General features: G+C 43.6%; 1 protein-coding gene across 7 annotated transcripts in view; it reads right to left on the bottom strand.

Annotated features, from left to right (window-relative positions):
• MED24 (mediator complex subunit 24) overlaps positions 1–12,439 on the bottom strand; it is a 154,632-nt gene that overhangs the window by 130,617 nt on the left and 11,576 nt on the right. For all 7 annotated transcript variants that reach the window (XM_053259100.1, XM_053259098.1, XM_053259097.1 and 4 more), the window contains 7 exons: positions 12,318–12,400; positions 11,271–11,309; positions 7,654–7,727; positions 4,703–4,926; positions 3,084–3,195; positions 2,821–2,971; positions 889–1,002 (listed from right to left, as the gene is read on the bottom strand). In XM_053259100.1, the coding sequence (XP_053115075.1) occupies positions 889–1,002; positions 2,821–2,971; positions 3,084–3,195; positions 4,703–4,926; positions 7,654–7,727; positions 11,271–11,309; positions 12,318–12,400 (797 nt within the window). The remainder of the gene's footprint in view (positions 1–888; positions 1,003–2,820; positions 2,972–3,083; positions 3,196–4,702; positions 4,927–7,653; positions 7,728–11,270; positions 11,310–12,317; positions 12,401–12,439) is intronic.

Here is a 12,439-nt window from a genome sequence, read left to right as displayed (position 1 = left end):
TGACGTTGCACACACCTGTGGCTCTTCATGACTGAAGGGGACTCTGAGCCCTGAATGCACACAGCCTCAGGTCCATTAGATCATGTGGTTTCTGGTCAAAGCCCCAGAGTTCTTTGTATATTGGCAGCCTCTGAGGAAAAGTTTAGAAGCTCTACGGGGGCATTCAGGGGTCATGTACTTGAGACAGTCTCCATCCCTATCTCACCTAATAGGTTTCAGGCCATTGCAGCTTCTCAGAAAACAGGACAACCTTGTAAATACGGTCACAGTTTTTGCTAAAAGAAGAGAAAGAAATGACTGAACTCTCCACACACAGGTCACATGTTATTCTCTCCGACTAGAGAGAAACTAGGGCTAGAAACCTTCTCAAGAATCAAGCAAATACAGAGGGGGGAAACTGCAAGCAGAGTCTGAGCCATGCCTCAGTGTGAGCTGGAGCAACAGAAATATTGTCTACAGCTGGCTAGTCTGTGGGCTTTCAGAGCATCTGGGGAGTGTTTAAAGCCTGGGCAGTGCCTGGAAACAGAAGAGAAAACTTAACACAGGAGAGGAGGGGGGAAAGCAAATGCTTATGAAGTCAAACTTGCTAGGGGGGTATGCAAAGACCTATGAGGAGCCCCTTCTCCTCATCTAAGCCAGTTTTATGGAACTTTGTACAGGGGGCTAAGGCCATATTAGCTAAATCTTGTGACAGATGAGCAGTTCCAAGGACAAGGGCACCAGCAGTCACATTTGCCAGGGTACACAATGTTGTAGGTTTGCAATGATGACAAACCTAGTCAGCCTCTTCAGTCTCCTTTACTCAGCAAGCTCATAAACTCAAATGGTACCTTTCTAAGGAAAGAACCCAAATGTCTCTCCCTAGTGCAAGGACCAGGAGCACCTTACCTTGAGGAAAGTGAAGGCTGTCCACTTCAGCTCCTCTGTCCCTTCAGGAGACTCAATGAGGCCCACAAAGCAAGCTTTCCAGATTTCCAGGATAAAAAGTGGGGATGGAATACGCTAGTGGGGAGAAATGAAACCAAGACCAGGCCTTAGGAATTTACACAGGACACACAATTTAAACACAGTGAGGTCTCAACCTTCATTATAGGCTGGGGAGGAAATCTGTAGCACATCTGTGGGCCTATCATGAAGTCTCCCTTGCCCCCAGTTGTCCCATTCCACCATCACCCATTGACCACAAACCTCTCATAAGAAATATAGCCTCCCACTCTCTCCTGAGATGCTTGCTGACCATGCACCCTTGCCCAATTCATCCCTGTGAGCAGGGGCTAGAAGCCCAGTCGGAGTTTGGCTGAGAGAGGAGAGCTGACATCAATACATGTCAGCTGAACAATCCTAATTTAACAACAGGCATCTACAAATCCACTTGCCGGTTCGCAAGTGGCAAGTGCCCCCAGTCTTCAGGTGAGCAGGACACCCGGCACCACATCAATCTCTTCACCAGAGGTCTCACTTCCACTGCCATTTTTGAGAAGGTAAGAAACAGCAGGAATCCTTTCTGAGCGGTAGGAGAGGGCTCCCCCTCCTTCTTACCATCTCCATCTCCCAGTGCAAATGACAGAAGGCTCACTTCTCTCCTAAGACCACTGCCTTTGTGCCAGAAAAGGATCTGAGGGAAGAGAAGGGATTGGTGGCAACCACCAATTTTTTATTTTTAAAAAACGTTGGCTTATGGGCTAAGCCTAGCTTTGTGGATCCCTGTTTAACAACTTCAGATCTGGTTCCTAATAAGGGTGGGACAAGGCAAAGTGAAGACACACCACAGTCAGCTACAAGCAGCAAAAACAGTCTCCTCCTAGATGTTCAAGCTAGCAAGCAAGCCAGGTCTGAAAGTTATCTCCTGGCCTACACTGGCCTAACTGTGTTAAGAGGCTTCTTTTCTGGTCCTCCCTAGAAATCCTTCCCTTAGCCAGAACTGGGTAGCAACACACAAGCTGGATTCCTCAACCAACATCTTGGGCTCAGGACCCTTGCAGGTCTGAGTTCCTACAAAGAGTTCATACTAACATGTCTTTGATTAAAAAGAGATCTGAAAGGCCTTCATTATCTGCCAATGGCAGCAGCCAGAGGCAAGCCACTGATGAGAAATGTCAGCAGTTTGCACGATAGGAGGCAGGAGGAGGGTTTTGTCACAGAAATACTTGGGCTTTGGCTGACAGCCAAGGCTGCTGTGGGTTTGGGAAGGCAAGGAATCAAGAATTATGCTGGTGCACTCCCTATAGAATAGGGGAGCTTCCAACTCTCTGAAGTTCACTGCAGTCGTGCACAGCCAAGAGCACAGGAAAGGTTTCCAGGAAAAGGCAGGTATACCTTCTCTCTCCCCGTAATCCCAGACTCAAACTTATCACAGGAAGCTAGCAATGTATAGCCTGTGGACATCTCCATCTACTGCTCAAGCCTCCTTACACTTCCATTATTTTAACTCTCATTTTGGGAGAGAGGCACAGCAGATGCCCAGCATAGAAAAACAGCTCAGTATAAGGCAAAACCGATCCTGGGCTGTACCACTTTAGGTACAGTTCAGGCAGATCACATGAGTGAATACCCCCTGCTCTACCCATAAAAATAGGAGACTAGAGGTCAGGGAGTAGGGTTTTAGCCTAGTCTTTCCTTGATATGCAAGCTATCTATTTAAAGGGTGGAGGCGGGGGGGGAGGGGTTGGTGGTTTGCTTTGCTAATGGTGAGCATTCAGACATGCAATATGGACCAGCAATCTGTACCAGAACAGTTTCACCATGTGATGAGCTGTTTGTTTAGGCTAGAGTAGTGGGAAAGACACAAGACAGGCCATCTCTTCCCTAGTCCCGCCGTACCTGCATCCTTTTGACCATCATGAGCTGCTCCACCAGCGGCTGCGGCTCCCCAGTCAGATTCATTGTTCCCTCCAGCAGCACCACAGCGTGGATGGTGGGGAAGCCAGTTTTGTTGAGCTGTTCCGAATGTACAGACAGCATGGTGGGGACACTGTGAAGGAGATTGGGGGCGGGGTGGAGAAGAGGAGATACTAAGGTCCAGTTTCATTTGCACTTGGAGAGAAGACTATTCATTCCTCAAACTTCAGCTTCTCCTTGCCTACCTCTTGACAAGGCCGATGCACTCCTCTGCCTGGCTCCGCAACAGGTTGTTGCTGATGTGCCCCAAACCCTCTCCTAGTTTGGCAAGGGACTGTTCAACTGCACTCCAGGAAGCTAGTGAGGAAAAACAGGGGGTTGATTTCCAACCAGGTAGGGTCCTCCATTCAGCTGAGACACACCTTGAACAGGTAGAGATGACTACCCCAAAGGTTGTACAAGGCTCTTCCAGCAGCTCTCCATTGCCAGACCCTTCAGCTACTTCACACACACACACCCCCCACTTTAACATTAAGAAAAGCATTTAACAGATTGAAACCTGGAAGGAAGAAATAGATCCCAAAATGCTTTCACCCACAAGCAATACTACGCTGAATTGGAAGCAAGGGTGAGAGTTACTACCAAGGAACATAGGAAGCTGTTTTATACCAAGTCTGACCATTAGCCCATCTAGTTTGGTACCGTCAACACTAACTGGCACTGGCTCTCCAAAGTTACAGGCAGGAGTCTCTCTCCACCCTATCTGGAGATGCCATTCTGCATGCAAGCAGATGCTCTACCACTGAGCTACAGCCTCATCCCCCAAGGGGAATATCTTACAGCAAACAGCATTCACATAGGCAAACACGAACCAAGCGTTCACTCATCCAAATACAAACCAAGGTGGACCCTACTTAGCATGGGAGACAATTCAAGCTTGCTACCACAAGATCAGCTCTCCTCCAATTTTCTACTCCATCACCATCCTCACCTGTCCAAGACACAAATGTAAACTCGGTTGGATTTTAAGGATAAAAGGATCTGTCTTTTATCGATTCAGATCACCGATTCATCTGGCCTAGCACTGTCAAATCTGAATCAGTAGTAGCTTTACAATGTCTTAGGCAAAGATCTTTCCCAACCCTGCTTCCCAAGATCCTTTAACTAGAAATCAAAGGGGTTGAACACAGGACCTTCAACATGCAAAGTATGTCTTCTGCCTCTACGGTATGGCCCCTCCTCAAACTGAGGCTTCCATCAAGATTCAGTGCAACCACAGTTATTAACATGTGTGATCGCACCTCATTCTTTAAGTATGCTATTTCCATCTTGAAGCTAAAAGAGAGAGAGTACAGAAATACTTGTAAAGATTAGTTATTTTGGAAAACAGTCAGGAGAGTGAAGGCTTGCCTTGCAAGGAAGTAGCAATCCCATCCCATGCAGGCAAAAGAGAAGAATCGTGGACACTGGAAGCTCTGGCAAAAAGAGGCTGGTGTCCTGCCTCAGAGCTTCTGAACGGCCTTTTCATACACTGTTTGCCCACACAAGTGTCCTCTTAGAATGATTCCCAATGAAGACATACAGGCAAGTCCTGGGCACAAGCCCTGCAGAAGGTCCCAGGTTCAATCCCTGGCATCTCCCGGTGAGGCTGGGAAAGACTCTTGTCTGAAACCTTTGAGAGCTGCTGCCAGTCATTATAAACAATACCAAGCTAAATGGATCAATGGTCAGCCTTGGTAGAAGGCAGCTTCCTATGTTCATTCATATATATCTTCTCTCTCTCTCTCTCTCTCTCTCTCTCACACACACACACACACACGAGCCTGGCTAAATCAATAAGGCTATATGAATAAGAGCCACATACGTGTCTCTTCCAGCTTGGCTATATGAATAAGGGCCCGGTTCTTGGTACTGCCCAGGACCTTCTCCAGTCGCTTCAGACACATCTCAAGCTGCTTCTCAGCAGCTCCCTGCTCCAGCGGCTCCTTTAGCTTCTCTGTGTAGAACGCGGCACAGCGCAGCATCCAGTTGAGGGAACTCATCAAGGCACGGCAGAGGCCAATGCATTCTTCTGCCTTGCCGTGGCAACTGAAGAAAAAGAACACAAAGGGCAAAATATGAATGCGAAGGGGCCACTGTCAGCAATGAGACCTCCCTTCACTCAGCCCCACCTCAACTCAGCAGGCTCTTTAGGAGCTCCACTGTAAACCCCCCTCAAAACGTTCCCTCTCTCATTTGTACACTTCAAACCCTCACCATTCATGGGCAGAGCTTGGAGTGTAGGTACCATCACACCCATGACAGAGATTTTTAGGAACAAGACTTTAAAATAAACTGCTGATACTGTAATGATTTGATAACCATGTACAGAATAGTCACACTTGAAATACTATGTACAGTTTTGGTTGTTCTATCTCAAAACAGCAGGTTGCAGAGCTGGAAAAAATGTAGAAGAGAGCAATTAAAAAACTGGAGCACCTTTCCTACAAAGAAAGGCTAAACTATTGGGTGTTTTTTTAATTCAGAAAAAGGTGACAAAAGTGGAATATTATGGAAGTACATAAAATTGTGGTGTGGAGAACATGGATAGAATTCTTCTCACTCTCTCATAATATCAGAACTCAGTGACCTGCAGTGGTCAGCAGAAATTTCAGGAGAGACAAAATACAAGTGCTTCTTCACACAACAAATAATGTATGGAGTTCACTGCCACAAGAGGTGGTGATGGCCAGTGGCCGCCAGCTAAGATGGCTCTAAAAGGGGATTAGACAAATCCATGGAGGGCTACTAGGCATATTGGAAATATGGGAAGTCCAGGTTCAGAGGCAGCATTCCAACAGCTGCTGAAGAGCAACAGCGGGAGAAGGCTACAGCTTGCATGTCCTGCTTGTAGACTTTCCAAAGGAACCTAGTTGGCCATTTTAGGAAACAAGATACTGGTCCTGATGGACCTTTGGTCTGATCCAGCAGGGATCTTCTTATGTTCTTGCTGAGCTGTGACCCAGAAGTCCCTGTTCCAAATCAGATCTCTGTCATTAACGCAGCAGAGAGCTTACACAGCCTCAGCCCTCCATCTGCAACAGGAGAAATACTCACCCATCCTACGGGATTGTTTTAAGGATTACTGAGATAACATATGTAGAGTCATTTGAACAGTAAAGCTCAAGATAATGTGATGTATTAGTATTGCCATCACAACAGTACCTGCAACAGGCTCAGGGAAAGCTAATGCCCAACTTCCTGAGGCTAGGAATAATTTATGTCCACTCCTTTCTTATTGGTGTTTCAGAGCAAATCCAGGAAGGGACAAAACAATGGGAGATTTCTCCTATCAGCCTGGGAAACCAAAATCTATGACTGGAAGAAATTGAGCGTCTGGGGCTTGCACCCTGTGGCACTGCTGTGTACACTGTTGCATTCACAATCACACAGTACTTGCCTTTGTTTAAATAAATTAAAAAGGGGAAAGGAAAATTATCCAAGCCTATGATTAAAATGGTTTGCTCAGAAAGCCAATGAGGATTGAGGAAGGAACCCTTTCAATGGGACAAGCACTACCACAACCAGCACAAATAATCCCAGACCTGAAGGGTTTTGATCAAATTAAAAACCAGAAGATTGAATTAACGAGAGAGAGGATTAAATAGTGGGCTTTGCATTTGGCTGAGAACAGCTGTTTATCAGCATTCTAGTGACAGGTTAATATTCATTGTTTCTATTTTCCTACAGGAAGGAAGAGAGAGTTCCTATTTCCACCCATTTTAATCTGCACCAACACACTCATCTGTTAGATCTAAAGGGTTCTAAAGCTATAAGTTTTGTCAGATTTTAGAAAGGTCTGACCTTTGATGGATTTTGCTCTTTAAAATAAAATGACAAAGCCGGAGATAAATAAGTTACATATAAGGCTGGGAATCTCCTGAAAGTCTCTGTAGTGCCCAGCACAGAATCAGGATTCCTGACAATTCCCATTTTCCTACTTGTTAAATCAAATTCCTTTTTGTTAATTAAAAAGAACAGGTTTCTAGTCCTCATGGGTCATAAAGATAACATTTGTGAAATCAGACACTGAATGTAACCTAGGTACATGTAGTGACATTACTTCTTTCTTGGCTCTTTTTGTACAAGAGGCTCTTCTTCCCCAAACACCAAGATACGCTACGGATAGGGTTTTTTTTGTATCCTACAGATATAGTCTCTTTGTTGCTATGGCCAACGGCCAAGGCATCCAATGCATAACAAAACAGAAGGCAGTTACCACAGATAAAAGAGTGGGCTTTTCTAGGTTCCCTATCATTTTCCAGCACAATTCAAGTTGCTGATTTTAAGCTATAAAGACCTTAATGGCTTGGGCTCAAATACCTAAGGAATCACATTCACTCCAGCATCATGATCACCAGGAATGACTGACTGCACATTCTAAGAAGCATCCAGTCGTGTGGCAGCAGTAACTGCTTACATCAGGAGTGGGCCAATTTCAGGCTTCTGTAATCCTTTATTTATTTTACCTAGAATCTCTATGGTCCATCAATTGGTTTGAAAAGTACAATGCTTACAGTCAAAGAATACATACGCAACATCTCTTAACAATTAAGGCAAAACTATTACGTGACTTTGAGTATATGCTCTTATGTCTGCAACATAAGGAGTATCCTGCTGGATCATGCCAAGGCCCACCTAGTCCAGCATTCTTCTCAAGAATCCTAGAAACCACAGACATTTGGTAGCCCATCAGCTAACTGCAACCTTCCTTCTGCCCACTCCAGCTGACATGACGCAACGTGTGCAAGCACAGAGATATTGCTCATTCCCTACCTGAGCCGGTCACAGAACATATCCATGATTTGCAGCAGTGATTGGACACAGAGCTCTCGAGAGAAGTCATCAAACTGAAACAGGGGAGAAACCCCAAAAAGAAAGAGCTGGTCTCAAAAGTAATAAAAGAAACATGGAACTAGACTTCATACAAGGCAAACTTCTTACGTCGATGTGGTTTCACACATGTATATAATATTGTACAGACCATACTCTGTGCCCTTGCTCTGCATCTGAACTGCTTGCAAGCGTTAGTGATTTGTTAAATATCGCCAAGAGCCAACACCATCCTCATTATATTCAACCGAAATATATCTTATAATACATTTCTTAAGATCTCAGCGCAAACATAATCCTTCCCAGTCTCTTAATGACAGTTAATCAAGAGCATCCCTCAGGCTCCCTCTTCCACTCAAAGTTTCCCTTCCAATCCCCTTTCAATGCCAACATCTTCCCTGAAGTTGATGCCAACCATGAGATTTTTGACCAGGGTTTGCAAATTAGCATTAAACCCTGGCTCCAAACTATGTAAAGTTAATCATGCTTGGTGTTAACCTGGGTGTACACCAGTGTTCCCTAACACATTTCTATGACCATTCAGTCAATTTTATATCCCACTCAGGTCGCATCAGGAAGGCCCCACTCTGAATGCACATATGAACACTGCCTTGATACTGCTGCCCAGAACAAGACTCATTCCACACACAGATGAAAACAATTAGAAAGAAGACTGGTGTACACATAATATTAAGCATCATTAGCACTGAAAGGAAAAAGGAAGAGCAGAAAAAGAAATGCGGAAAGGAAGATGAGAACATATTGATCTTAAGACAGGCCTTGACAAATTTTCTTTGGACCTAGGAGCCAGCCCAAAAATTTAGGAGCCAGAAAATGGATACTTGACAAAATTACTAGATTTGGTGATGGACACTAGGGGTGTGTATGTGTGTGTGTGTGTGTGTGTGTGTGTGTGTGTGTGTGTGTGTGTGTGTGTGTAAATGGGCTTCTCTTTATCTCATTAACAAGTAACATACTTAGAACAGAAACAGGCCTGCCAGGGGCAAAAAGATTTTATTAAATAACTCTGCCTCCGAATATCCTAGTCTAAGTACCACTGTTAAATTTCCAGGCACCATGACTTCCTGGTGCCAGCAATTTGTCACACCCTGACTTCATCAAAAATGAAGAATCAAAGCATATATATATATATCAAAGAGGTAGTTGGAGATGCAGAATTAGATGAAGGGAGAAACTTTTGAGATAGAGTGATGAAGCTGGGCATCATTAGCATATGGATGGTACTGAAGACCATGGGATTTGATGACGCCACTCAAGAACAGTGGGTAGAGAAAGGATAGCAAGGAACCAAGAACAGAGCCCTGAAAATTCCGTGGCATTCTGAATGGTATTCAAGCCTCTGCTGGAGGAATAGGGTAACAATTTTAAGACCTTACAGTAATCTAGCTCTAATGGTACGAGAGCATTGATAATTTTAGCAAGGCTCCCTCGATCAAGAAGGGGTCACATCCAATACACCAGTCGCAGCTGGTGAAAGGTGTTTTGTGCTATGGATCCAATCTGAGCATCCAAAATAAGGGCCAGATCAAACTGCACTCCCCAGGCAACAAACCTGTTCCTTATTATGGGAGCTCAGCTCCATTAAGAGTTCATAGAACACTACTCCCCAAGTCCATGAACTACCCCCAGGTCAACTGAACTGCCATCTAACAGCGCCTTTCTCTTGTCTAGATTGGATTGTACTCTGGCTGTCAATGAAAAGATACCAAGGAGTATTTCTTAATGCAGAATGTGGGGAGGAGAAGACTGGTACATTGTGAGCAGTCTTGCACGTAGCTCTTTCTAGCATACGTTTTGAACTAGGACCTGTTTGCAAATTCCTTAGTAACTACCAAAGGAAAGACTGAAAAGAAATGCTAAAGAAAAACTTCATTTATTTCTTGTACCATCTGGATTTTTGCTGACCTGTGCACGTCAGCTTCCACCCAGGCTCCATTTAGAAAGCAGGATTCAAAGCCCGTCAGTGAAATACACTTTTACATATGAAATTCTAAGTTCAGCTTCTGGTGTCTTTAGCTAAAAGGAGCTCAACAAGGGGGTGGGTCAAAGTTACAATGACTGTGACTCTGGAGAGCTGAGCTGAGTTGATTTGCTGCCAGCTAAGGTTCGGACTGCTGGCCTACATGGACACTTTTTTCAAACCAGTATAAGCAAGGGCTCTTTCAAGTCCCAATTCTACAAATATTCCTAGATTCCAGAATTAAATCAAATCGCAAATTGGGCACACCCCTTTCCTTAATTTCCTACTGAAATCATGCTTTTAATGAAAGATTAGTAAAGAAACTAAAGCATCTGAGAAAGAGATAGGGTTGGAAAATCAAGCACACATAAATAGGGAGGACTGGTAATGCTACCAAATGAATAACCCCATGCCCTCTGTGAAGGATTGAAAATAGTCCTCCATTTTGTGTTCTATTGTGGTTATATTGTATGTTTTAAAATGGCTGCCTGGTTGAAAATAAATAATTTTTTAATTTAGACAATTACAGGATACAATACAAAGTGCTAGTTATTATTACCTATAAATCCCAGGAAATCAGTCATAAGCTAAGGTCAAAAGGTTAGCCCAGGTAATGGTAACCAGAGAGAAATAAAACAAACGAAGTCCTGGCAGAACAGGAACCAAGAATGCAAAATCTGCTCTCCTAAATGGCTGCTTTAGAGGGGCGGGGAGCAGTTTTCAGGTATAAAAGAAGGAGTTTGAAGAGGGGTTTCAGCTGGAGATTGCAAGAAGGATCCAGAGGAGGAAACTAGAGAAGGAGGAGTTGCCAGAAGAAGAAAGCTGGATGAGAAAGCTGTTTGAAAGACTGAGTACTTGGTAAGCTGGCTGAAACAGGGCACAGTTTTGACAGAATAGCTGGATGCATTTATCCGACTTTGTTTTCTTATTTTTTGCTTATATGGTGTTTTTTAAAGAAAATATTCAGAAATTTTTTAAAGAATAAACAATTAGATGAATGCTTTGGGTTTTTAATTCTAATTAAAGACATAGCTTTGTTCAGATCTCTTGTGGTCTCTGAATTTTGTTCCCCACACCATGCTTGATAGCTATGGTTTTCTACCTGAGTTACTGAAAACTGGGAGATACTGTGAGCAGTTTGGTGGAGGCAACTAGATTTTTAAAAAGACTTCCACTTGGTGGCAATAGTAAAGTCCAAAAGGTGGGTGAAGCAAAGAGGTTGGTTTGCCTGCTTTCCCCATATTCATAGGGTTGGCTACTGTCAGATTGTGACACCCTTCAGTTTCGATGTTTGGCAAAAGCCTGCCAGTTTGTATATTTAAACAAGGACAAAAAAATGTTGTGAGAGCTTGGACATAACCAAGAGGACAAGAAACAAGCTATCACTTTAGATGATGCCAGAAGTTTCCCCAAGTTTACAAAAGCTGTTAGGTTGTGCATCAGAGGCTGGGTGCCATGCTCTGCAAGACGGTTCCCACCGTCCCCAAATATAAATCCATCCCTTCTTGCGGGGGACACAAGGAAAGAAGCCAGTGATCAAGGTTTAGGTAAGGAGGACAAATAAATGTTCAAATGCTACCTTGCTGATGGCCATCAATACAGTAGAATATGACACCATCTGTAAACAAAACAAAAAGAGAAAATGTTACAAACCATAGCTAACATTTGAACAAAAACAAAACAAGAACTGCCCCAACAAACCCTGCCATTTCAATTGCCAAAGGGAGGCGACAAGGTCACTTAACAGCGACGCAGCTTGTTGCTCAAGCACTGGTCTGGCACAAATTTAAACAGACATTTTTAGGTGATGGCATATTTGCTTCACATCAACTTTATAGTGAGCAGCTAGAGAAGGAAAAGGAAAAAGCAACCAAAAAGCTTCTCTCCATGGCAAGATCTTTCAAGAATCTACATGCACACAGCCCAGCACCACTGGTAGCAATGAAAGAGGGAGGAAATACCACTTCTCCTCCTTTGGGAAGACACTACATGGGGGGGGGACCATCATCTTAATCTGTTTGACAGAGGGTGAATAAGAAATCCAAGCTTCTCTTTCTGACACACAGATACTTAATAATACTGCTATTGAAAATATTCATTGACTTGAATTTCTAATCTGTCTATTCCAAGGGCTTGCAACAATCCTCTAATAAAGACACAAAATAAAGAACTGGCACCTTCTGCAATACTGCAGAAGCACAGAATATGGCACTGGCCACAGAATTCTGCTTCCTGAGAATCATAGCTTTTACTTTATAAAAATAACAAGTTCTTAGCTCCTATGGTTAGAACAAGATGCTTGAAAGTATATCTGCTGATAGCTTCAGTGCCCTGAGCAGCACTTTGCCCTTCTCTATGCCTAGCAAAACCAGAATAAATTTTGCACAAGGATAAGAAGTGCAGAATTATGCAAACACAAAAGAAACTACACAAACGGCGAAGCATTTCAGAGAAGAAAAGGCCAATTCTACAGGAAACCTTGCTTAGTGTTATTTAGGTTTGGATTCTTGGTTCAAAAAAAAATTTTTTTTAAGAGGATAAATACCTTAACTGAAAGCAACCATTCACCCCATTAGCATCCGTTAATACTGTGTGAAGATGAAAGAATCTATGATGGGATTATTACCTGGGAACTAATGGCATATTTCAGGTAGGACAGGAGTAGAGGGTTTGGAGATGGGCCAATCATGGCTTGTTCAAGAAGCGCTTCTGCAATTTAAACAAAACAAAAAAACAAGGAGAAAGGAA

The sequence above is a fragment of the Hemicordylus capensis genome, chromosome 6 (genome assembly GCF_027244095.1).
Source record: "Hemicordylus capensis ecotype Gifberg chromosome 6, rHemCap1.1.pri, whole genome shotgun sequence".
Classification (NCBI taxonomy): Eukaryota; Metazoa; Chordata; class Lepidosauria; order Squamata; family Cordylidae; genus Hemicordylus; species Hemicordylus capensis.
The sequence above is the reverse complement of the archived record's forward strand: the minus strand, read 5'-3'. Positions and strand labels throughout refer to the sequence as shown.